At 44.0% G+C, this 27708-nt stretch overlaps 1 protein-coding gene across 1 annotated transcript in view; it reads right to left on the bottom strand.

Annotated features, from left to right (window-relative positions):
* Nucleotides 1–27708, bottom strand: part of LOC116761134 (putative tetratricopeptide repeat protein 41) — an 83975-nt gene that overhangs the window by 27021 nt on the left and 29246 nt on the right. The window contains 4 exon segments of the mRNA XM_032646919.1: nucleotides 2298–2394; nucleotides 2396–2473; nucleotides 8046–8185; nucleotides 22334–22530. Of these exon segments, the coding sequence (XP_032502810.1) occupies nucleotides 2298–2394; nucleotides 2396–2473; nucleotides 8046–8185; nucleotides 22334–22530 (512 nt within the window).

Genomic DNA, 27708 nt, shown 5'->3' with positions numbered 1-27708 from the left:
GCGTACCGCAAAAAAAAAAAAAAAAAAAAAAAAAAAAAGCTGCTGCTAATGACACTGATCTACCTCTGAGCATCCCTGTTCACCAGGAGCCGGCCCCACCTGCTGTTTTCACCCCCTTGGAGAACCACACTTGTCTATACCAGGCCAAGGTCTGCCGAAATCCTTGGAACTCTGTGCTTTGGACAGCCCGGCTGGCTCTAGAAGGCCAGTCCCAGAACCCACAGAAGTGTCCCTGGTTCCCACACTGGTTTCCTCTGCTCACCAAGGTCCCAGCATGTCCACGACCAGCCCTGCCTACATTAGGATGACTTAGAAGCTAGCCTCTATGTATGGAGGATTAGAGCTTTATAAATGCCAATGCTAGAAGAGATGCCACATAGCAAGGAGTAATGCTGTCAGGCTTTAGGGTCAGATAGGCCTAGCTTGGACCCCCAGCTCCAGAGGTGCTAGCTGTGGGAGCTGACGTAGTTGATTTCATCTCTCTGACCTTCAGTTTCTTCATCTGTAAAGTGGGGTAACAATACATACCACGTGAGGTATATTTGAAGGTAAAAGAGCTTGTGAGCATGAAGTGCCTTGTACATTGTAAGCATGAAACGAATGATAACTGTTACCATAAAAGTGGATTTACAGGTGAAATGCGGAGAGGGTAAGTAGCTTGCCCAAGGTGACCTTTGATCTTACAGTAGCCTGTAAAAACAGCTGTGATTCTCCATGCCAACCTGTACCCAACTCCCCTTTGCAATGCCACTCTGCACCAGAGTCTCTTTCTCTGCCATGGAATAAAGCCTGATGACTTGCTGTGACCAATCGAATGCAGCAGAGGGGGTGTCATGCCAGTTCTGAGCCTAGGCGTAAACCTGTGCTCTCCCTCTCGGAATTGTGCAACCACTGGGTGAGCAGGCTTGGGCTGTCTTCCCGAAGGATGAAGAACACGTGACCCGAACCCTGTCACCCAGCCAGACAACCACCGGACATCTGAGTGAAGTCCTCTGAGACCAGCCAGCCCCACTGGCCCTGCCAGCGGATCACAGATGTTTGCATGAGCCCAGCCCAGATCTGCTGAGCCTACCCTGGACCAGGGGGATCCCCTTGGTGGCCTATAGACATGGGCAGTAATAAGTGGCTGTTGGTTTTATTTTACTTTATTTTATTTTATTTTTTTGCATGTGATTGAGTATTTATTCTAAACCAGGTATTCCACATCCATTTTTTTTTTTGCTCCTTGCAACAATAATATGAGGTGAAAACCATTAGCATTTTAGAGTTAAGGAAACAAACCGAGGTACAGGGAGTGTCATTATGTTGCCATGGGTCATGACCATGCAACTAGTAAGTGGTAGAGACGCAGGTCTCCCTGTCCTAAAGACTGAGCTCTACACACCCATGAGGTAACCTGTCATAGAAAAGTTCCTTCATATTCATATTCATCTGTATAGTGCAGCCGTTGGACTAGATGATCTTTTGCTTATAGTTCAAAAAGAGTAGGACTGTAGCTCAGAAAGAGTATGATCCTTTGTTGGCTGTTGGTTTTAATCTGTTGAGTTTTGGGGTGCTTTCTTATACAACATAAGATAATTGACACAGCCATTTAAATATGACATAATTCTAGACATTATGTTTAGTCTGAGTGTAAATCAGTGAGTAAAAATGCTTAGTATCTGCATTCACCGAACGTTCTTTGTTCCATTAGTGGTGCCACAGCAGCGTCGGGCATCGAATACTGGAGAATAAATAAACGAGCTACCATGAAGGAGTACTTAACTATGTGTCAGGCACCATCCTGTGTGCTTTACGGTCTCCCTTGAACGCTTTTAGTCTCACAACGACCATGCAACGTAGGTGCCGTTTTTATTCCTATATTTTTACAAATAACGACAACTGTGACCCAGAAAGGCTAAGTCTTGTGTCTAAAAGCAAAGAGCCAAAAAATAATAATTAAAGTTAAAATAATTAATACATAAGTAAATAACTTTTTTAAAGAAATAAAAAGCAAAGAACCAGTAAGTGGAGAGGTGGGATTTGAACCAGAAAGGCTGGCTTCACAGTCAAGCTCTGAGTGGCCCTCTTACTACTCAAAGCAGTGTGAGGTACATCACAACAGCCTTCAACATTCTAAAAGGGTGGCTGGTCACAAGAGGAGCGCTCATGCTCAACCCTCACACGCCCAGCAGCCCAACAAAAAAGCAAGCAAGCAAAGCACACACACCCATTCCCCTTTCTTCACAGGTGAGAAGAGCCCAGGAGTCTGACTCTGAACCACAAGAGTTTATGCCCTCTGCACGTGCCCACCCTACCTTTTTGCTTCACCAAGTCCTGGTTGTCTTTTAAGTTGCTGGATGAGAATTCCATCAGGTTGGACCACGCTTCCTGGAAGTACCAGAAGCCTTCCTTCCTGCGTCATCCCTATTTCCAGATAGAGTTCCCCGATAGCATTCTGTACTTTGGGAAGCATTCCTGTCACGGACCAACTCTACACAAAATGAAAGAGAACACACTCCTGAGGGGACACAGCGTTAGACTAGGCACAGCCGCCAGACACCCGCCCAAGAAAGGCTCATTTCATAATGAACTTGCAAAAGATCGCATGCTTCACAGCATTTCTTGGGGAATTGTAAATACTTATGAGAGTTATAGAGAAACATTTATGGGGAGACACTGCAAACCAAAAATAAACTTTGGAAAATGTTTTCACAGGTTGTTAGTTAATGGTAATGAAAAATTTTGAAGGTAAGAATAACATGATGATGTCTTGCAGCTGTTAAACCTCCCAGAGGAGGTATTATTTAAAATCCTAACGAACACCTAAAAATGCTGTCTATGTGGACCTTGAATTCAAGTGTGACCAGAGATCTGCTAACTTTACGTTCGATACGCTTTTGCTTAGAATTTCAATTCCCTTTCCTGGTTTAGCATGTTTATTTCAGGGGTACTTAAACTTCATTACCTTAAATCACTCCTCTATCAAAACCTTATCAATGCATAAGAATACACTAGTCGTTATAATCTTTTAAATGAGAGTTAGTTATTTAAATAATAATGAGTTATTATTAATATTTCAGAAAACTTAATATTAACAAGACTATATGTGAATATGTTTGGTAACTAATAAAGCCCTATTCAAATGGTCAGTATTACCACCATCACTGGTTATGGAATACTTTATGCTGTACCGAAATATTAGCTCGGGACAGGACTGACTGAGCCTGGCTCCCTGGCGGGAATTCTTTCTGCTCTCCTGCACCTACTGAAAGTGACCATCTATGGTTTGACCCAGAGCTTTCCAATAAGTGTCTTTGCAAACAGGTTACACCCTACTCTGAGACACTGATCTCAGCCCTGGAGGCAGCTGGTTGTGGTGTGGAATCCCTGGACCCATAGTCTTTTACACTCCCTCACGGGTATCTTTCAAAGTGCCCCTTTCTCGGCAGCTATCCTAGGTCTCAGCCCTAGTGCTCACACTTCCCATCCTCCACTTCAAGAAGGCCTGCATGCTGACTTCACTGAGGTCAAACCTACTCTGAAAGGTTGCCCTCGGATATTGGTTAGGATCACGATTGGCTGCAATTAAGAGAAAACCCAAACTAACAGTGGCTTGATTTCTCTCTCATGCAAAAGTCAGAAAGTGGATGACCCAGGGCTATAGACACACCACAACGTCAGAGACACGGTTCCTCTTATCTCACTGTTTGACCTTGCCTGACCTCCATTCCCAAGGACACCTCTTGGTCTAAAATGGCTGTTGCATCACCAGCCATCACAGCCACAATCCAAACAGCAGGAAGGAGGAAAGAGAAGAGGGAGGGCACACCCTTCACTTCATGGAAACTTCTCAGAAGTTATCCATAGCACCTCCATTTACATCCCATCAGCCAAAACTTAGGATGTGCTCATATCTAGCCTCAAGGGAAGCTGGGAAATGTAGTCTTCTTTCCAAACAGTCCAGGAGGGGGGGTGGGGACATTACTTACTACAAAAGGGAGACTAGATACTGGGAAATTATAGTCTCTGGTATACCTCACTTACCCTTTTCTTTTAAATTTCAAATTAGCAGTGTTTTCACCTATTTTCTTCCCTCCTGCCTATGCCAGAGGAAGGGATGCCTAATCTCCTTACCAAGGACCTGCCCCTTCCCAAGCTCTCGAAGTCCTGTGTTCCTCACAGAGTCCCCACCAGCATCTCCAAACCACCTCTCTCCCTGGCTCGTTTCCTGCTCCACACAAACACATAAATCCTGGATGAAACCTAACTTGAACCTGGTACTATCTTGACTTTTCATCTTTCTCCTTTTACTGACACACTTCTCAAACAGGTATTAACACATGTGCTTCCCCATTTCATTATCACACACTCACCTCTTAAAGCCCTGCAGTTTGGCTCCTGCCACATATACCCGCTTCCATCTCAGGGGTTACCACTGACCTTTGCTCACCAGACCCAGGGGCCTTCTTTCAGTCCTCACTTGCCCAGGCCTCTAAGGAGCAGTTGATGCTGTTAGCCCCTCCCTCTTTGATTTGGGGAAACTAGGATATCCTTATTCTCTTCCAATCTCTTACTCCTGTACAGGTTTTTTCCCTTTCCTCCTTTTAAGGATAAGTAATTTTCCAATGACCAATTCCTACTATCATTCAGAGATCTTGTTTCCTCATGGTTTTAGCATTCACATGTATGTAGATGTCTCTCCAGTCTCTTTCCAGACTTCTAATCCTATGTTTCCCCAGCTGGCTGGATACTCCCCTTGGGTATTTTTCCTGAACTGCAAACTCAGCAGTTTAAATGTTAAAAATTCATCATCCTCTCTCCAAATCCAGGTTCCTCTTTGAATTTCCCCATGTCCATCATCAGACTCAAATCCTCAGGGTTTCCTTGATTTCTCCCCGTGTCATGGCCACGTTTCCAATCAGTCTGAGTCAGGCAGAATCCCCTGTCACAGGGAGGATGACAGCTCCTAATCTACCACCAGCCCACAGAGGTCCCTTGACCCTTGAGTCTCACTGCCCACATTGCCAGGAATACCGATTGGCATGTCAAATGCAGCCATATAGTGTCAGTATCCTCTTTATGAAGACATGTCTTTTATTCCCCTCTTACTCCAGGCCATCTGCTTCTTGAGGGCAGAGACCCCATGATCCAAGAATTGAGTTCTGTGCTTCATGGCTCTTCAGTAAACGTTTGTCGATAGGCCCAGTGATTGTGAAGCATTCTTAGGTCATGGTCTGTACTGGCCACCACCTATGGAGCCCTGACCGAGCAAAGCTCTTAAACTGCATAACCTGGATATCTGCAGAAACCCTAGGAAATAGGGATTATTACCCCTCTATTACAAGCAAGGAAACTGAGGCTCAGTGAGGTTAAATCAATCCCCCAAGCTCACGTGGCTAGCCAGTAGGAGAACAAGGGTGTCCAACCCAGGACCGGCCTATCTCCAAAGCTCTGCTCTTGCACATGTTCTTAACAAGTGAGCCTCTGACGCATAAACAGAGGCCCCCTTCACAAAAGTATCCTTTGGTTTTCCTGCAGCCTGATGCACCGATTGTGAAATACTAGGGGGAGCGTCATGAGACTTACTTTTTTAACAAGCATACTTGCTGCTACAAATCAGGGTTTCCCAGCCTCAGCGCTACCGACTTCTGTGCCATCTAATACTTTGACACGGGGGGCGGCAGGGCTGGCCTGTGCAGTGTAGGACGTTTAGAGCATCCCTGGCCTCTGCCCACTAGATGCCGTTAGCAAGCTCCCCGCCAAGCTGTGACAACCAAAAGGTCTCCAACATCGCCAGATGGTCCCTGACAAACAAAATTGCCTCCCAGTTGAAAACCTCTGCACCAAAACTTTAAAATAACCTAATCTGAAGAAATTACAAAAGTGGTTTGGCACGGAACGTATGTGGCACAAATAATAAGCTCTTTCCCCTCAAGAATGTTCAGTACCTATTTCAAAGAAGTGGTTATTGCCCAAAATCGTTTTAGAACTTCTCTGTGGGAAGGGCCCTCAGAGCCTAAAAAAATTATTCTGATCGTCTCCATGATGGCTCATCCCAAAGAACTGTTGCAAAACTATTTTGAGAATACAATCCTAAGACTGAAGCCTCTGGAAAGAGCGCTCTGAAGCGGGAAATCCTCCCGGAACGTCTCAGCTTTGTCATGCTCCCGGTGCAGTCACCTTCTCCCTTCACCCCACCTGCTCCCCAGGTTACGCTTCCTCACAGCTGGAGATGCTGGCAGCGACTGGGAGCTCCGTGAGGGCAGAAACTGCGCCCTCCTTGCCTACTGCTGTCACCCCAACTCCCAGCACAGAGCTCAGGCTGGGCAAGGCCCTCAGGGACTGTTAGCCGAGTGGAGGACTGAGGGAATGAATGAGTGAGTGACTCAGTGAGTGAACGAGTGAACGGCTGAGTGAATGGCTGAGTGAACAGATGACCAAATGAGTGAGCTAATGAATGAATGAGTGAATGAGTCAGTGAGTGAGTGAATGGATGAGAAAATGACTAAGTGAATGAGGGAATGGATGAGTGAATGAATGGATGGATGGATGAACGAGTGGTCGACTGAGCGAATGGCTGAAATCAGGCATTCAGTGATGACCTAATAAAATAATTGGTGCTTTCCAGAAATACACATGTCAGTGATGAAAATCTGGACCTCGTGGGAAAAAAGTATTTGGTGCAGGGGGAAATTCCATAATCAAAATAAGATATCAGAGAATCACTGGACTCTACTCTCTGAAAATGCAAGAGTGGTCAAAATAGCTTAAATCAAACTCTTATTATCTCTCACCTAGGCCTGTCACTTTTTAACCCACGGACGGTAATAACCAAACAGCTTAAGATCTCACTATGTGCCGCGCATTGTTTGAAGTGCTTTGTGCTACCGCTCACTTCACCCTGATAACAGCCCCACGAGGCAGATCTTAGAACCCTCAACAACGAGAACTCTGAGTCAGAGGTTCACATTTTTGCCAAAGTCGCAAGCAGGAAATGCCAAAGCACTTTAAATCTGGGTCAGTCTGTAAATAGCCCAGGCTGATGCACTACCCCACACTACCTTCTAAGGACACAAAGTACTGGCAAATTCAAATTGGTTCATTGATTCAGTCGTCACATTTACTAAGCGCCCGGAGGTTGTAAGACACCGTGGTACACACAGAAATTGGTAAACAAGCATGGCCTCTGCAATAAAGGGACTGCAGATCTTGAGTCTTATAAATCTCTTTAGATAGAATTCCTTCTAGAAAGATGTATGTTGATGGAGCAGAGACAGAGCTTTATGAACATCTGAAGGCCTTTGTTTTAAAACAAAAATAGCTTTGTCTTGGGTTACATTACCCGTGGCCCATAAAATACTACAATCGGTAAACATTTATAATTTTTTAAAGGACAGTTAAATGTCATCCTAAGAACAGTTACAGTTATATGTCATGAGTGAAAGTTTCACTGTATTCAACAAGCCCAGAAGTTTCTATTTCAGGAAAAGTAAATCAAACAGAGGGACAAGATAATCAATCAACCTTCCCCAACATCTTTATGAAATTATAACCACCTAGAGGGGTGGGATAGGGAAGGTGGGAGGAGGCTCAAGAGGGAGGGGATATGGGGATATATGTATGCATATAGTTGACTCACTTTGTTGTACAACAGAAACTAACACAGCCTTGTGAAGCAATTATACTCTAATAAAGATGTAGAAAAAAGAAAACTTATAACCAACTCTTTAAACAGTATTTTATTAGTTTATTTCAACCACTACTCTCGTTCCCATCTTGTTTATGAACATTCCTTTTTTCCCTCAAAATGACACCTGTTGATATTCATTCATTCAATCGTGACTCCCATCTATTTACTGGTTGTCGTCACTAATATACAGTTTGGGACACGGATTAAAATCAAAGCTTCCTCACTGATGAACATAAGTAATAATTATTTATTATTCATTAATTCCTCTATTTGTGGACTAAATTATAAACAAACAAAGGTAAACGATATCTGAAAATACCTAACACAAGTTGAATAACGTTTGAAGGATTTAAAAAACTATTTCCCAATTTACCTGCACTAACATGTTCTCAACACTCAAGAATAACTCTTCTGCTTCATTGGTCTTGCCCAGAAGCTTCAGAAATCTCGCAATAGAGGACATTAATCGGCATCTGTCAGTGGCAGTAACCTCAAAAAGTCTGCATTCCAGCACTAGAATGGAAAGAAAAGTAAATAATCCTAAAGCATATTTGGAAGGGAACAAAGAGTGCTTACCACTTAATCTTGGTGCAAGTTAAATATTAAATACATTTTCTATATTTCACTGTTTCTCTCTCAAAGCATCAGCACTTTGCTTTCATTAAGGTTTACATGTATTACCAAGTATCTTAAACTGCCACGTGAAAAACAAGTCAAGGCCTTCAACTAATCCTCATATGTAAATTTGGAAAACCAGAGTCGAAAAAGAGTATTTCTCTAGCTCAATCCATATATTGTTGTCATTTGTATTTGGGAGTGATTTTCAGGCAAGAAGTAAAAGGCGTTTAAATTTCTTATACAATTCTGCCCTCTGCTGCAACTGTCTTGAATGACTAGCTTCGGCAGAAAGAAGAAAATGTTAAAAGAACAAAATAGGGAACGTACCTCTGTGTGTGTGTGTGTGTGTGTGTGTGTGCAGTTATACCTTATCATATACAAATGAAAATATACAGAATTTTTGAACTTGAAGACTCAATTAAATACATGGTACCACAAAGTCATCATTTTCAGAATTTCTCTTTCCAAACATTCCAGTATCTAAACTTCTACGTTTGTCCATTTGTTACATTTCAAACTGTTGTGCCTAATGTGTCTGACACAAGTATGTTCTTATTACTCATCTGTTCCTTTGGACAAACTGTAGGCAACCCAGACCTTGGCTACCCTCTTGCTTTCTTTCTGCCAACCTTTCTGTGGATCCCCATTCATGCACGGAATAAATATTCAGCGAACACCCATGTGTCAGGCAGCATTCCAGGCTCTGAACACCAAGCACAGCAGACGAGGGTGCAGCCCTCAGCATCAGGGAAGCCTCCAGGAGCCTCTGAACCACAGCTATGGTGCCTTGGGTTGGGGAGCAAAAACTAAACAGAGCCAGAGGAGAGAGAGCGCTGAGGGCCAGAGTCCAAGACATTTGTCTGCAGTGGCTGTCTGAGCAAAGGGGCCTGAGGTGGGTAAAAGAACTGAAGGGTGGAGCTAAGTGATGCGGGACCCTAAGAACCAGAAGTGGCTGCTCAGAACAGGCAGAAAAGGGCAGTGTGGACACAAAGCTAAGGGACAGGATCCTGTCTAGAAGTGGGACTTTCACACATTCCAAGAGGGTTACTAAGTCCAGACTCCTGTCAAGAGCTCAGGTTGGGATGGATGGTGTTCATCACTAAGGAGCCATTCAGCACCCACACCATGCCTGGTGTTGCTCCAGGCACTGGGGGTACAGCAGTGAACACGAGAGGTAGAGCCCTGCTTTCAAGGAGCTTATACTCCAGCAGCTGGGAGGGTCAGAGGCAGGGGAGAGGGGAGCAGAGACAGACAATTTTAAAAAGAAATAAGACAAAGTCTGGTAGCAGTAAAAGCTATGCAAAGAATTAAAACATGTTAACATAACAGAGAATGACTAAGTACAACGTTAGATTGGGAGGTCACCCTGAGAGGGTGACACTGCAGCGAGATCTAAATAACAAGAAAGAACCAGTACTACAATGAGTGGGAAGAACATTCCTGGCAGAGGAAACAGCTGGTGCCAAGGCCCAAAGGCAGAATGTACTTGAAGGACAGAAAGAAAGCCAGGGTCTTACAAAATGATGCTACCCAGCCATGGAGGGGCCAGATTGTATAGGGCATTTTAGGCTAAACTGAGGAGTTTAGATTTTAGTATAAGTGCAACAGCAGACTAGTGGAGTTGTCTTAATCTGTGAAGTGACATGATCTGGTTTACATTCTTAAAAACTCATCTTGGCTACTATGCAGACAATGGACTTTGTAGGAACAAAAATGAAAGTAGGAAGACCAGTTCAGGGGCTGTTATAACAGGCCAAGGGGGAGGGGGTGGTGGCTAGGGCTCACTAGAGGGATGCCAGTGAAAAGCCGAGGTTAGTATGACACCTCTAACCTCTCCTCTTCAACATCATCCTGGGAGTCCTAGCTAGTGCAATAAGACAGGAAAAGGAAATAAAAGAGATATATATATATATGGAAGGAAGAAATAAAACAGTCTTTCTTCACAAATGACACGATAGTCTATGTAGAAAATCCAAAAAAATAAACAAAATACCTCCTGGAAATAATAAGCATTTATAGCAAGATTACAGAATACAAGATTAACATTCAAAAGCCAATTGTGGGACTTCCCTGGTGGTCCAGTGGTAAAGAATCCGCCTTCCAATGCAGGGGACGTGGGTTAAATCCCTGGTCGGGGAAATAAGATCCCACATGCCGTGGGGCAACTAAGCCTGTGCACCACAACTACTGAGCCCACACGCCTCAACTAGAGAGCCCGTGTGCCACAGCTACAGATCCCACATGATCTGGAGCCCGGGAGCCGCAACTAGAGAGAACACATGCACTGCAAGGAAAGATCCCACATGCTGCAACTAAGACCCAACGCAGCCAAAAGAAAAAAAAAGGCCAATTGCTCTCCTATGTACCAGCAATGAACAACTGGAATTAGAGATTTAAAACATGTTACTATTTATAATAGAACACCAAAAATGAAGTACTTAGGTATAAATCTAACAAAATATGTATATGATCTATATGCATAACACTACCAAAGTCTGATGAAAGATATCAGAGAAGATCTAAATAAACAGACATACCATGTTGATGGATTGGAACGCTCAGCACTGTTAAGATACTTAACCTATAGATTAAAAGCAATCCCAATAAAAATCTTCTATAGATGTCCAGCCAACCTTTGACAAAGTAGCAAAGACAATTCAATGGAGATTGTCTAATTAACAAATGGTGCTGGAATAATTGGACATCCATGTGTAAAAAAAATTAATCTAGACACAGACATTACACTTTCACCAAAAAATTACTCAAAATTGATAACAGACCTAAATATAAAATGAAGTACTATAAAACTTTTAGAAGGAAATGCAGAAGAAAAGCTATGTGCCCTTGGATTTGGTGATGAGTTACAATACCAAAGGCACAATTCATGAAAAAATATTAAGTTAGACTTTATTAAAATTTAATACTTCTGCTCTGTGAAAGCCACTATTAAGAGAACGAAAAGACAAGCCACAGGGGCTTCCCTGGTGGCACAGTGGTTGCGAGTCCACCTGCCGATGCAGGGGACACGGGTTCATGCCCCGGTCCGGGAAGATCCCACATGCCGCGGAGCGGCTGGGCCCGTGAGCCATGGCCGCTGAGCCTGTGCATCCAGAGGCTGTGCTCCGCAACGGGAGAGGCCACAACAGTGAGAGGCCCGCGTAACGCAAAAAAAAAAAAAAAAAAAAAACAATAAGATATCACCACACACCTGTTAGAATGGCTAAAATCAAAACAGTTGACAATACCAAATGCCAGCAAGGATATAGAACAACAGAAACTCTCATCCACTGCTCATGGGAATGCAAAATGGTACAGTCCCTTCAGAAGACGATTTGGCAGTTTCTTATAAAGCTAAACATAGTCTTACCATACAATCCAGCAATCATGTTCCTAGGTATTTACTCAACTGATTAATAAACTTTGTATGCAAATGTTTATAGCAAACGTTTGTCCTTCAATAGGTGAATAGGTAAACTGTGGTACATTCGTACCCTGGAATATTATTCAGCATTAAAAAGAAATGAGGGGCTTCCCTGGTGGCGCAGTGATTGAGAGTCCGCCTGCCGATGCAGGGGACACAAGTTCATGCCCCGGACTGGGAAGATCCCACATGCCGCGGAGCAGCTGAGCCCATGGGCCATGGCCACTGAGCCTGCGCGTCCAGAGCCTGTGCTCCACAATGCAAGAGGCCACAACAGTGAGAGGCCCTCGTACCGCAAAAAAAAAAAAAAAAAAATGAAATGAGGTGTTGGGATTTCCCTGGTGGCACAGTGGTTGAGAATCCGCCTGCCAATGCAGGGTACACAGGTTTGATCCCTGGTCCGGGAAGATCCCACATGCCGCAGAGCCACTAAGCCTGTGCTCCACAACTACTGAGCCTGAGCTCTACAGCCCGCAAGCCACAACTACTGAGCCCATGTGCCACAAATACTGAGTCCGTGGTCTAGAGCCCGTGAACCACAGCTACTGAGCCTGCGTCCCACAACTACTGAAGCCCGCATGCCTAGAGCCCGTGCTCCACAACAAGCGAAGCCACCGCAATGAGAAGCCTGCGCACTGCAACGAAGAGTAGTCCCCGCTCGCCGCAACAAGAGAAAAAGCCCGCGCGCAGCAACAAAGACCCAACGCAGCCATAAGTAAGTAAGTAAGTAAATAAATAAACATATTTCTACTACTAAAAACAGAAAGAAAGAAAGAAATGAGGTGTCAAGCCATGAAAAGACATGGAGGAATCTTAAATGCATATTCTTTGCGGGCCTCTCACCGTTGTGGCCTCTCCCGCTGCGCAGCAGAGGCTCCGGACGCGCAGGCTCAGCGGCCATGGCTCACGGGCCCAGCCGCTCTGCAGCATGTGGGATCCTCATGCATGAAGGATCGGACCGGGGCACGAACCCGTGTCCCCTGCATCGGCAGGCGGACTCTCAACCACTGCACCACCAGGGAAGCCCTTAAATGCATATTCTAATCACAACTGTGTATAACATCCCTGACAGCTTAGAGAAGGGCAGTGATGGTGGAGGTGGACACGTTTGAGAAACATTTACGAAGTAAAAACTGCCAGGACTCAGTGATGAAACGTATTTGGGGAGGGGATAAAGGAGAGAAAAGTGTCAAGGATTACTCCAAGGTGGTAAATTGAGAGACAGTCCCTGGAACAGACCCTGTTTTGGAGGCATGTTCATGAGTTCAGTTTTAGATGTGCTGGGTTTGAGGAGCTTTGAAGACATCACTCAAGTGGAAAGTAGGTCGTTGGGTATGTGAATCTGGGGCTCAGACGATAAGCATGCCTGGGGAAGTGAATGTGTGAGCCACATACACATGAACGATCACTAAGCCATAGACACAGGTAATATTCTTACAGTGGAATTAATGAATGAGAGAAGAGCCTTAAGGAATTCTAACACTTAGAAGCCAGGTAGAAGAGGAGGAACTAAAAAAGAGACAGAAAAGCTACAGCCAGAGAGATGGAAGATGAACCATGGGAGTATATACCAGTAAAACAGAGACCAGAATGTTTAGAAGAGGAGGGCCAGGTCAAAAAATCCATTGACGGGGCTTCCCTGGTGGCGCAGTGGTCGAGAGTCCGCCTGCCGATGCAGGGGACACGGGTTCGTGCCCCGGTCCGGGAAGATCCCACATGCAGTGGAGCGGCTGGGCCCGTGAGCCGTAGCCGCTGAGCCTGCGCGTCCGGAGCCTGTGCTCCACAACGGGAGAGGCCACAACACAACAGTGAGAGGTACCGCAAAAAAAAAAAAAAAAAAAAAATCCATTGACGCTAAGAAGTCAAGTCAGACAAGGACTGAAAATGTTCTTTGGATGACCTGTTCGTGATCTTGCCTATTTTTACTGAAGTGTTCATCATTTTCTTATTGATTTTAAGAGCATTTTTACATATTAGAAATATTGCTATTAATCCTTTGTCTGTTGTGTGTGTTACAAATATTTTTCCCAGTTATCACTTGCCTTGTAGTTGTGTTTCTGACTTTCTCAGAGTTGATTTGTGTTGTTTTGTTTTACATATGGGAACTTCATGTGTTTATTTAGACAGATTTATCAATTATCTTCTCTTTCATGATTTACTCTTTTGTTTTCTTGCTTAGACTCATCCATATTTTCTTATAGTTTTCTTTATATAGAATTTCACTTTCTTATATTTAACTCTAATCCTCCTGGAATTTATTTTGGTGCAATGTTTCAGGTAACTTAACTATATTTACCAAATAGTGTATCATTATCACAGCACTATTTATTCCATAATCCATCTAATTTGAAAAGCTTCTATCATTTACTAATTTCTTGTATCTGCACCTGAGTCTGTCTGAGCATTCTATTTTGTTCAACTGAGCTATTTTTGCTGCCAGTAGCATTTTTTAAATTATTATTATTGCTTCATAATATGTTTAAATAACTTGAAATTCAAATTGCCCTCATTATTTTAAACTCTTACTCTCGTATATTTTTTCTCCAAGAATTTTGGAATCATTATGAAAATTCAGAAATGTTTTCATCCCATTGGGGTTTCAGTTAGAATTGTCTTACATCTATAAACCAATTGGGGAAGAACTGACAGCTTTATAACATTGAGTTGCCCCATCCTAGAATATGGTATGTCTCCCTACATACTGAAATCTTATTTTCTGTAATTCTGAAGCTTTTTTATAAGAATAAAGATTGTGCACATTTCTTATTAAATTTATTCTTAGATATTTCATATTTTCTGTGGCCATAGCAAATTGTGCCTTTTATTCTTTTAATTTTTCTGTAGAGCGATTTTGTCCCATTTACCCAAAATATTTAGAGATTCTGGAGGTAGCAAGGGCAAAGATTCATACATTAATCATGAAAAGCTGGTGTTTTCCCATGTACTACAATCTTCTGACAAGATCCTGGAATGTAATGCATTTATCCTTTGCCCTAATAGGAAAGCCTGCCGCTTAAAAACAAGATGATTCTCCTCACCCCACCCCACCCACCACCTGGAGGGCAGCCAGCCAGCCATCTGTCAAGACGGAGCCAGGCTGGGGCTCATCCTTCTGCCACATCTTCTTCTCACCTTTGACATTGTCCAAAAATGCAACTGCAGCCAGAAATGGGTTTTCTTCAGTCTGATGTGACCCAGGGCTCCAGCCAAAATCAAAAGCATCACGTTGAAGAGAGCCTGTAAAAACTGACCTGACCATAAAAGTCGTCTTCTTGACTCAAAGACCTCTCTACTGGCCTATCAATCAGAGGTGCAGCTTCCCCAGCCAGCGCTGCTGGGTAGGGTAGGGGTGGGTCAGGAAGCATCAAGGGAGAAGCGAGTCCCAAACTCGAAACTGCGCATCGTTCCATGAAGCCAAGAAATTAGGCTTCTTGTTCTTGCTGCAGCCACAAGAGGGAGCCAAACCACACAGTCGGGAGGGAGAACTGAGAACAGGGCATACAGAGCAACAGCCTGGTGGACCAGGAGAGATGTCAGACTGTCTTCCACCCGCAGTCAAACTAATGCCACTGGGCACTCTTAGAAAACTCTCACTTTTAAAGGAACCTACCAGAAGCAGGTAGGGGTCAAAAGTATAAGTAGCTTATTTACCTTTCAGAACAGAATGCAGATAAGGAAGAAGGAGCCTCAAAAAGAGAATTCTTAACCATCTCCCTCATGGGGAGGGAGGCTAGGCACTCTGGTGGCAAGGATGCTCTGAGGTCCCCATGAATCAGAGTTTTCGTGCTACTTGGAAGTGTGCCTACCTGGAAAGCTCCTCTCCACCAGGCAGCAGGATCTGGCCCTTCCTTCCTCAGGTCACTTCTCCCCACTGGTGGATTTGGGGAAAGGAATCTCTGTCCTGCATCCACTCCCCAGCTGGGCCAGTCTTGCTTCGCAGTCATGGCTGCCTCTACCTGTGCGCTTGGCCCTAAACCCCTGCTCCCATCAGGGCGCCTCGTCCCACCTGGGCCTGTGCTTCAGAAGGCAGTGGCTTTCCGAGGCTGCTTGCTGTCCCCTTTCCGACCCACACTGCCCTAACTGTGCAACACGATGGGTTCTCCCTCCTGCCCCCAAATAGTTTGTAACAGACTTGCTAAAAATGTAGGGGCATCAGAGCAGAGTTTCAACATGGCACAGAGAAGAAAATCATTTAAAATGGAATATTAGACACTCAATTGAATGCATTTAATTGATATCCATCCTCACTTTGGGAATTTCTAACTCCCTAGTCTCCTGGTTTTCCTCCTATCTCTGTAACCCCTCTTTCTCTTCTCCTCGCTGCATCCTTCTCTGCTCACCCCTCGAAGTTTTGTCCTAGGCCCACCTCCCTTCTTCCTGTCCCTGGATGCCCTCATCCCCTCTCCTGGCTTCAATGCCCACAGTATGCATGTATCCCTGGCCCGGCTGTCTTTCCCTGAGCCCAGAGAATATCTCTTCCCAACATTCTACCATCACTCCAAACTCAGCACAGCTTCTGTCCCCTAAAGCTGCTCCTTTGGGAGTGTTTCCTGTTTTGGTTGATGGCCAGTCGTTCAAGTCAGAACCATGGGAGGCACCTCTGACTCCTCCATCTCCTGTACCCACTTCATGATCAAGTCCCGTGGATTCTACCTCCCAACCTTCCCCTGCGTTCCATTGCCTCCCCCTTGTCAGAGCCAACATCGCCTCTCACCTGGGTCATTACCCCTATCAGATGTCTGGCAAGCCAAGCTTGTCCCTTTTTTATTTCATTCTTCACACCGCACCCAGAGCGAACTTTCAAAACCAAACCTGCACCAAAAGACACAGATTGGCTGAATGGATACAAAAACAAGACCCTTATATATGCTGTCTACAAGAGACCCACCTCAGACCTAGAGACACATACAGACTGAAAGTAAGGGGATGGAAAAAGATATTCCATGCAAATGGAAACCAAAAGAAAGCTGGAGTAGCAATTCTCATATCAGACAAAATAGACTTTAAAATAAGGACTATTAAAAGGGATAAAGAAGGACACTACATAATGATCAAGGGATCGATCCAAGAAGAAGATATAACAATTGTAAATATTTATGCACCCAACATAGGAGCACCTCAATACGTAAGGCAAATACTAACAGCCATAAAAGGGGAAATTGACAGTAACACATTCATAGTAGGGGACTTTAACACCCCACTTTCACCCATGGACAGATCATCCAAAATGAAAATAAATAAGGAAACACAAGCTTTAAATGATACATTAAACAAGATGGACTTAATTGATATTTATAGGACACTCCATCCAAAAACAACAGAATACACATTTTTCTCAAGTGCTCATGGAACATTCTCCAGGATAGATCATATCTTGGGTCACAAATCAAGCCTTGGTAAATTTAAGAAAATTGAAATTGTATCAAGTATCTTTCTGACCACAACGCCATGAGACTAGATATCAATTACAGGAAAAGATCTGTAAAATATACAAACACATGGAGGCTAAACAATACACTACTTAATAATGAAGTGATCACTGAAGAAATCAAAGAGGAAATAAAAAAATACCTAGAAACAAATGACAATGGAGACACAACGACCCAAAACCTATGGGATGCAGCAAAAGCAGTTCTAAGGGGGAAGTTTATAGCAATACAAGCCCACCTTAAGAAGCAGGAAACATCTCGAATAAACAACCTAACCTTGCACCTCAAGCAATTAGAGAAAGAAGAACAAAAAAGCCCCAAAGCTAGCAGAAGGAAAGAAATCATAAAAATCAGATCAGAAATAAATGAAAAAGAAATGAAGGAAACGATAGCAAAGATCAATAAAACTAAAAGCTGGTTCTTTGAGAAGATAAACAAAATAGATAAACCACTAGCCAGACTCATCAAGAAAAAAAGGGAGAAGACTCAAATCAATAGAATTAGAAATGAGAAAGGAGAAATAACAACTGACACTGCAGAAATAAAAAAAATCATGAGAGATTACTACAAGCAACTCTATGCCAATAAAATGGACAATCTGGAAGAAATGGACAAATTCTTAGAAATGCACAACCTGCCAAGACTGAATCAGGAAGAAATAGAAAATATGAACAGACCAATCACAAGCACTGAAATTGAAACTGTGATTAAAAATCTTCCAACAAACAAAAGCCCAGGACCAGATGGCTTCACAGGTGAATTCTATCAAACGTTTAGAGAAGAGCTAACACCTATCCTTCTCGAACTCTTCCAAAATATAGCAGAGGGAGGAACACTCCCAAATTCCTTCTACGAGGCCACCATCACCTTGATACCAAAACCAGACAAGGATGTCACAAAGAAAGAAAACTACAGGCCAATATCACTGATGAACATAGATGCAAAAATCCTCAACAAAATACTAGCAAACAGAATCCAACAGCACATTAAAAGGATCATACACCATGATCAAGTGGGGTTTATTCCAGGAATGCAAGGATTCTTCAATATACGCAAATCTATCAATGTGATAAACCATATTAACAAATTGAAGGAGAAAAACCATATGATCATCTCAATAGATGCAGAGAAAGCTTTTGACAAAATTCAACACCCATTTATGATAAAAACCCTCCAGAAAGTAGGCATAGAGGGAACTTTCCTCAACATAATAAAGGCCATATATGACAAGCCCACAGCAAACATCATCCTCAATGGTGAAAAACTGAAGGCATTTCCACTAAGATCAGGAACAAGACAAGGTTGCCCACTCTCACCACTCTTATTCAACATAGTTTTGGAAGTTTTAGCCACAGCAATCAGAGAAGAAAAGGAAATAAAAGGAATCCACATCGGAAAAGAAGAAGTAAAGCTGTCACTGTTTGCAGATGACATGATACTATACATAGAGAATCCTAAAGATGCTACCAGAAAACTACTAGAGCTAATCAATGAATTTGGTAAAGTAGCAGGATACAAAATTAATGCACAGAAATCTCTGGCATTCCTATATACTAATGATGAAAACTCTGAAAGTGAAATCAAGAAAACACTCCCATTTACCATTGCAACAAAAAGAATAAAATATCTAGGAATAAACCTACCTAAGGATACGAAAGACCTGTATGCAGAAAATTATAAGACACTGATGAAAGAAATTAAAGATGATACAAATAGATGGAGAGATATACCATGTTCTTGGATGGGAAGAATCAACATTGTGAAAATGACTCTACTACCCAAAGCAATCTACAGATTCAATGCAATCCCTATCAAACTACCACTGGCATTTTTCACAGAACTAGAACAAAAAATTTCAAAATTTGTATGGAAACACAAAAGACCCCGAATAGCCAAAGCAATCTTGAGAACGAAAAAAGGAGCTGGAGGAATCAGGCTCCCTGACTTCAGACTATACTACAAAGCAACAGTAATCAAGACAGTATGGTACTGGCACAAAAACAGAAAGATAGATCAGTGGAACAGGATAGAAAGCCCAGAGATAAACCCACGCACATATGGACACCTTATCTTTGATAAAGGAGGCAGGAATGTACAGTGGAGAAAGGACAGCCTCTTCAATAAATGGTGCTGGGAAAACTGGACAGGTACATGTAAAAGTATGAGATTAGATCACTCCCTAACACCATACACAAAAATAAGCTCAAAATGGATTAAAGACCTAAATGTAAGGCCAGAAACTATCAAACTCTTAGAGGAAAACATAGGAAGAACACTCTATGACATAAATCACAGCAAGATCCTTTCTGACCCACCTCCTAGAGTAATGGAAATAAAAACAAAAATAAACAAATGGGACCTAATGAAACTTCAAAGCTTTTGCACAGCAAAGGAAACCATAATCAAGACCAAAAGACAACCCTCAGAATGGGAGAAAACATTTGCAAATGAAGCAACTGACAAAGGATTAATCTCCAAAATTTACAAGCAGCTCATGCAGCTCAATAACAAAAAAACAAACAACCCCATCCAAAAATGGGCAGAAGACCTAAACAGACATTTCTCCAAAGAAGATATACAGAATGCCAACAAACACATGAAAGAATGCTCAACATCATTAATCATTAGAGAAATGCAAATCAAAACTACAATGAGATATCATCTCACACCAGTCAGAATGGCCATCATCAAAAAATCTAGAAACAATAAATGCTGGAGAGGGTGTGGAGAAAAGGGGACACTCTTGCACTGCTGGTGGGAATGTGAATTGGTTCAGCCACTATGGAGAACAGTATGGAGGTTCCTTAAAAAACTACAAATAGAATTACCATATGACCCAGCAATCCCACTACTGGGCATATACCCTGAGAAAACCAAAATTCAAAAAGAGTCATGTACCAAAATGTTCATTGCAGCTCTATTTACAATAGCCCGGAGATGGAAAGAACCTAAGCGCCCATCATTGGACGAATGGATAAAGAAGATGTGGCACATATACACAATGGAATATTACTCAGCCTTAAAAAGAAATGAAATTGAGCTATTTGTAATGAGATGGATAGACCTAGAGTCTGTCATACAGAGTGAAGTAAGTCAGAAAGACAAAGACAAATACCGTATGCTAACACATATATATGGAATTTAAGGGGAAAAAATGTCATGAAGAACCTAGGGATAAGACAGGAATAGAGGCGCAGACCTACTGGAGAACGGACTTGAGGATATGGGGAGGGGGAAGGGTGAGTTTTGACAGGGCGAGAGGGAGTCATGGACATATACACACTAACAAACGTAGTAAGGTAGATAGCTAGGGGGAAGCAGCCGCAAGGCACAGGGATATAAGCTCGGGGCTTTGGGACAGCCTGGAGGGGTGGGGGGGGGAGAGTGGGAGGGAGGGAGACGCAAGAGGGAAGACACATGGGAGCACATGTATATGTATAGCTGATTCACTTTGTTATAAATCAGAAACTAACACACCATTGTAAAGCAATTATACCCCAATAAAGATGTTAAAAAAAAAAAAACAAAAAAACCAAACCTGGCACCATCTTGCTTAAACCCCCGATGGCTTCCCACTGCTCTTCAGATCAGAGCCAGATCCTTAGCTTGACCCTCCATACTTGGGTGCCTGCCTGCCTCTGCAGCCCCGGGACTCCCTTCATGCCCACCTCTCACGTGCCCATAATGGACTTGTTCAGTCCTTCATGCTCACCACTCTTCCTCCCGACTCTGGGTGGCTGTTCCCTCTGCCCTTTGTCCAACCAGCTCCCACTCATCCTCCAAGTCTCAGGTGAAATGTCACTGCTTAGGGGTGACGCCCACTGTCCCTGAGGCCAGGTCACACGTCCCCGCTCTAGGCTCTGTGCCACCACTGTGTAGCACTCCCCTCAGGCTGGATTGCTCCACAGTGTCTATCTTTTGCACGCCAGCAAAAACTCCATTAAGGCAGGAACCACGTCTATCGTGTCCATCGCTGTATCCCTGGCATCTAGCATCATGCCTGGCATAACCTAGGCACTCAGCAAAGACCGTTGAATTAAATTGGAGGAGTGGCAGCATTTGCCCAGACCTTTCAACAAAGAGGGCAGCTCTCCTGAAATCACAGACTATAACGCAGGATTTCTCGAAAACCTCATTGGAAGAATATTCCAGCAGCACCCAAGAGGGCAGACTGACTCCAGGTTGTGTGCAGCTGCGTAACCATGGCAGACAAACAAATGTGTGAGGAGCCCCAGGCAGCCGGCTAGACCTCCTATGTTATTATACGGGATTCCTGCTATAATTAAACCTTGTTCTGATGAATCTAATGCATCTTCTATTGCTTAGGTGGTGATACTTGGCCTTGTGGTTTGTACTTTTAGCAACCCCAAAAGGAAAACAAGGAACCTACACAGTCCTGGAGGGACTTCAAGGATCCCCCGCACCCCCAAGCCCCGCACACACACGGCCATGGGCTGACTCTACCAACCCGGTGGGAGGTAAGACCCAACGGTGGACACAACTACCACACGCGGTGACGTAATGACAGCTTTGCTTCACGAAGATTGACCAGAGAGGGGAAATGAGGGCCGGGTAGAGATGACAGAATGGACATGAGAGGCTCTATGGAAGTAAAATCTAAGGACTTGGCCTTGATTGAACATGAAGGGTGAGGAAGACGGAAGGTGTCAAAGGCAGTGATGGGAGGCCAGGACTCCCTGCTGAGCAGGCCCTGGGGGCCGGGGTAACACAAGAGACTAACCAGTGGCACCTTAGTTGATTGTACAGACAACAACATGCTTGCAGAATCCCCAGAAGGGCCCTGTGGATGGCTCCGGCCTGGTCCAAAGGGACACATTCTGAACTAGGTCCATTTACATCTTGAAAATCCTCACACATTGAAACGTTAGGCAATTCCCTCCCACTTTCAACCCAGCCCCTGGCCCCTTCCATCACCATGACACCCATGTGATGACAAGCTACTAATAGCGTTATTGCTTGATCAACGTGTAGCATTATCCGTTAGAAGCATTATCAGGAAGGACTTCTACCCCACCTTGGAGATCTGATCTTCACCGGATCTGAATGAACCGGTGTTGAATGAATACATGAACGGATGTGTCTCGCTCAAGGGGACCACGGAGACCTCAGTGCAGCGCTTAGCAAAAGGAAAAGCGAAATCTGCCGAACACAATATAAAAACGAGACTTACCTAGGACTTGAGAGAAAGCTGTACAAATCCTCCCAGCAGCCGCTCATCTTCATGTGCCAAGGCAGCTCTTGATACACTCTCCAGAAAGCCGTTTGCCTTTGGAAGTATCTGACCAAGATTCCATGGAAATGTGCTCTCTTGTGATTCGTTGGGTTCTGAAAGGCATATGGACCGCTCTCTCTGGCGGGAGTGATGACACCTATTTAAAAATCAGGTACAGTTACTTTGCTGTACAGCAGAAATTAACACAACATTGTAAATCAACTACACTCCAATAAAATACTTTTTAATTAAAAAAATTTTTTTAATAAAATAAAAATCAGTTACAGTAGAACATATCTGACTTTTTAGCCTATGAAGACACTATAGCAAACAGATAACAGCTCAGTGGCCATAATTAGAGACAACAAAAGTCAAGGGAGCTGGAAAAAACCCTGAAATATTAAAAATGTATCCTCTTAGAAGGCAGTCAGAATTCATCAAAGAATTAGTTACAGCTATGATCACTGACCTAGACTCTGAGAAACTTTGCCAGCATGTTGACGTTTCATGTTGTCTGCCCCCTCCCCCAAGGACATATTTGGAACCTACCTTTCAGTTTTAAATATACACCATGGTTACTGCTTAAATAAGCACTTTGAAATATTTGAGGGCATGCATTTTGGAGAAGTTAATCTGCTGCCCGCATCTCATATACAGCAAGGGGTAGCCGAGCAAATTGAAAGCAAATTGGATTTTGGAGCCAAGATTACTGTACTGCGTTTCCAAAGAGAAATGGTTCCAGTAGATCATAATACCCAGAAACAACCTTCTCTAAAACAAAAGGGTTTTACTTAATTCAGTCTTGGTGACATATATTCTTGAAAACTGAAATAGAAGTATTTTTAATTTCCTGCTTGACACTTTTCCTTGCAAGACAAATGGGACGCACAGCTGGATGACAGCTGGATAAGCCCAGCTCTTCAGAAGAAATATAACAAAAAGGAAGCCCATTGTTCAAATTACCATTCTGCTTTTCCGCTGAAATGAATTTTAGGTCATCTACCCACTTGGAGAGGCGCCATGCTAGCTTGTCTAAAATGTGCAGATCTGCCCAGATGGCATGTGTGGTGCTTAAAAGACAACTCCCCTCCCCCAATGGGTGGGGCAAAGGCATTTTGTGGGTAGTAAATTGGTAAAGTGGGTGGGGAAATGAGAGAAAAAGAGAACTGGGACAAATATTACCCTGACTCCAAGATTTGGAGTGTTAAACACAACGCTTAAAGTATACAAAAACATTTTCGTACCAAACACTGCATTTAATGTTATCTTTTTACAACATAACCTCTTGAGGAGGATATGGAAACCCCTGTGCTGGTTAATTTTACATGTTCACTGACTGGGCTAAGGGGGGCCCAGATAGCTGGCAAAACTTTACCTCTGGGTGTGTCTGTGACGGTGTTTCTGGAAGAGATAAGCATTTAAATTGGTAGACTGAATAAAAAAGATTGCCAGCCCTCACCAAAGCAAGCGGGATGAGGGTCTGAACAGTAAAAAAAAGCAGAGGACAGGCAAATTTGCTCTCTGCTTGAGCTGGAACATTTATCTTCTTCTGCATTCAGACGTCAGCACTCCTGGTTCTTGGACCTTCATTCTCGGACTGGGACTTATACCACTGGCTCCCCTCGTTCTCAGGCCTTTGGACCTGGACTACAGCTGTATACACCGCGGGCTTTCCTGGGCCTCCAGCTTGCGGACGGCAGATCATAGGACTGTTCGGCCTCCATAACTGCATGAGCCAAACCCTCATAATAAATCTCTTTCTATAAATCTGTGTATCTGTATACTGTCAACAACAAACTGGCACTTGCCATTAGCACTTGCCAACTACCTCTACAAGGATCAAATCATGAGCCGCTGCAGCTGCTGACCATCAACACCCCCTGAAAGGAGCTCAGGGTGGAGAGCGGAAATGAGGCCCTCAGTGCCCTGGGAAAAACTGGTAGAACAGGTCATCGGATAGTCAGATATTTTCAGGAGAAGATTTTATGAGTCCAATTCTTGCATCTCCTCGTATCTAGAAAAGCACTAAAATCCTTCATGGTGACGTCTGCGCCTCGTGACTAGCAGTAACCTTCACGAGAGTAGCAGAAGCCTTCTGCAAAGAATGTGTGCTTGATTGCATGTACTCCCCCTTCACCAAAATCACATATATACTGACCTTCCCCCCTGCGTCTTTGGAGCAGTTTCTCAGAGCTATCTGAAATGCTGTCTCCTGGGCTGTAGTCCTCATTTTGCCCCAAATAAAACCTAACTTGCACCTCTCATGTTGTGCAGTTTTTTTAAGTCGACAGTTTTATGGCGACCATGAAAGGACCCAGAGTGGACTTCTCTCCTTTGCCTGAACTCTGCAAGGGACCAGACCTTGGTACCAGCAGAGTCCCCTTGCACCCATCCGCCGCCTCGGAGAGTCCAGACAAATTTGGGTGAATCTCTCCTGGTTCTCGGATCTCCCATATTGGCTGATGATCCAGAGTTGTAGTTGGCGGTGTAGAGCAGGTACCTGCCTCTCCCAGTTGAAAGATACTGGCGGGGAGGGCAGGGGGCTAGTTGAAAGATTCCAGGCAAAACCCACCCAGGTGAAAGATACTGGGGGGGGGGGGCACTGGTTGAAAGATACCAGGGTTTGCCAGTTGTAGGAGACTGAGTGGTCTGTGCTGAGTGGTGGATCAGCTGAGAGGCTGATCTGATGCTTTTCCTCAAATCTGCTGCCTTAATAGAATTTGTCAGGATAAAAGTGAAGATATTACGTGAGAGCTTTGCTCTGAAGAAAAGGGACAAGTTTTCTCCTGGCCGGTTACTGCTTTCTCAGGCAACTGAGAAATTTACGGGAGTGATGGACGCAGAGTCCTCATACCGTGCAGTGGTCCCATAGGGAAGGCCACTCATTAATTAAAACACTTGCTCGTAGGGGGGCTGCAGGATAAGAATTGGCCATTCAGGCCATCATCAAAAACTCTATGAACGATAAATGCTGGAAAGGGTGCGGAGAAAAGGGAACCCTCTTGCACTGTTGGTGGGAATGTAAATTGATACAGCCACTATGGAAAACAGTATGGAGGTTCCTTAAAAAACTAAAAATAGAACTACCATATGACCCAGCAATCCGACTACTGGGCATGTACCCTGAGAAAACCGTAATTCAAAAAGTGTCATGTACCACAAGGTTTACTGCAGCACTATTTACAATAGCCAGGACGTGGAAGCAACCTAAGTGTCCATCGACACATGAATGGATAAAGAAGATGTGGCACATATATACAATGGAGTATTACTCAGCCATAAAAAGAAACGAAATTGAGTTATTTGTAGTGAGGTGGATGGACCTAGAGTCTGTCATACAGAGTGAAATAAGTCAGAAAGAGAAAAACAAATACCGTATGCTAACACATATATATGGAATCTAAGAAGAAGAAAAAAAAAAGGTCATGAAGAACCTAGGGGCAAGACGGGAATAAAGACACAGACCTACTAGAGAATGGACTTGAGGATATGGGGACGGGGAAGGGTAAGCTGGAACAAAGTGAGAGAGTGGCACGGACATATATACACTACCAAACGTAAAACAGATAGCTAGTGGGAAGCAGCCGCATAGCACAGGGAGATCAGCTCGGTGCTTTGTGATCACCTAGAGGGGTGGGATAGGGAGGGTGGGAGGGAGGGAGACGCAAGAGGGAAGAGATATGGAAACATATGCATATGTATAACTGAGTCACTTTGTGATAAAGCAGAAACTAACACACCATTGTAAAGCAATTATACTCCAATAAAGATGTTAAAAAATATATATATGTGTGTGCTTGATTACATGTACTCCCCCTTCACCAAAATCACATATATACTGACCTTCCCCCCACCTCTTCAGAGCAGTTTCTCAGAGCTATCTGAAATGCTGTCTCCTGGGCTGTAGTCCTCATTTTGCCCCAAATAAAACTTCACTCGCACCTCTCATATTGTGCAGTATTTTTAAGTTGACAGTTATCACCTACATTGTCACAACTCCATCTGTGTCAGCTACGGTTACACACTGGCAAGCCTGCCAGTTATGACGCTTAGCATTTCTGCTGAGCAGTCTTTACTAAGATTCCCCACATCAGATTTGCACGTATGGGTGTGAGAGGGTTTTCTGTATGGTTGCTGTCCTGCCACACAGTCACACACACATGAGCCGGCCACTCATTACTCACCTGACTCTCAGATTTTTTCCACTGTAGCTGGACTTCCCACTGGATCAACCAACTCTAAAGAGGTCCTTAAGAACACGGAGAGAGATGACAGCAAGGTCTACCATTCAAAATTGATTTCCTATGCTAGGACTGGGGAATGAGCCCCCAATACCTGCGATCTTTCAGCAGAGGCAGCTGTTCAGACCCAACTGCACGAGCGTCCTGCGAGGTTTGCCCCAGTTTAACCAAGCTCTTCCCGTACCTGTGGCTGAGCTCCCTGGGCCTGAGTGGGTGTCAGTGGGCAGCAATGGGAGGAAGAAAGTCACCCGGAAAAGGAGCAGTGCCTGGAGAGGAGGACCGGGCTTTCCTGCACAATCCTGGAGACGTGGGGATAGCCAAGGGCACAGCCGCGGGTGGCTCTACCTGAATGATTCTTCCCTGGGCACAGAGACCTTGTTTCCACCTCCTTGTAGGTGGGGGAGGGCACAGTAAACTTGAAGTTCACTTTCTTTGCAGAAATGCAAACTCTAGAGCAAAACAATGGGACCGGACGATATACCGCAGCACCAAAGCACGGGTCTTTCGTTCCCAACATCTTCTGCTTCTCTCTCCGCAGCCCTGCCTCCCCATCACTGCTGCATTCTGATTCACTCAGAAGAAGGTGGTTACAGCAGAAATGAAGGGAGAAAAACTCAGGTTTCAAGAGACTTCTGAAGCTCATGGTAGAGCCAATGGCTCACGAGAACAAGCTTGGGCTCTCGAAAGCCTGATTGTTGAATATCAAAAGACAGATTCCTGGCCAACTCCTGGAATAATTTTTTTTTTAACCACAAAAAATAGACTCAGACAATTACAGGAAGATCTAAAGATTATTTTCCCCACACAGGAAGAAAAGAGATTTTGCTGAACTCAGAAAGGTGTTAAAAAAGAGACAGAGACAGAGACAGAGAGAGACAGAGAGAGAGAGAGAGAGAGAGAGAGAAAGCAATCAAGTTGCGTAAGTGGGTTTCTGAGAAGGGGCCTGTGCCCTCCCCTGAACCCAAGGTAGCTTGCAGCAGGGAGAGACTGGCCTCTGGATGCTTCTGAGACCCGATAGTAGGGAGGACCTGAGCTCTGCTTCCCATCGGAAACCTGGAAGGCAGCAGCTTTGCAGATTTCCCAATGCCACCAGG

Source organism: Phocoena sinus, chromosome 10 (assembly GCF_008692025.1).
Source record: "Phocoena sinus isolate mPhoSin1 chromosome 10, mPhoSin1.pri, whole genome shotgun sequence".
Lineage (NCBI taxonomy): Eukaryota > Metazoa > Chordata > Mammalia > Artiodactyla > Phocoenidae > Phocoena > Phocoena sinus.
Note: the sequence above shows the minus strand (reverse complement) of the source record. Positions and strands in the feature narration are given on the sequence as shown.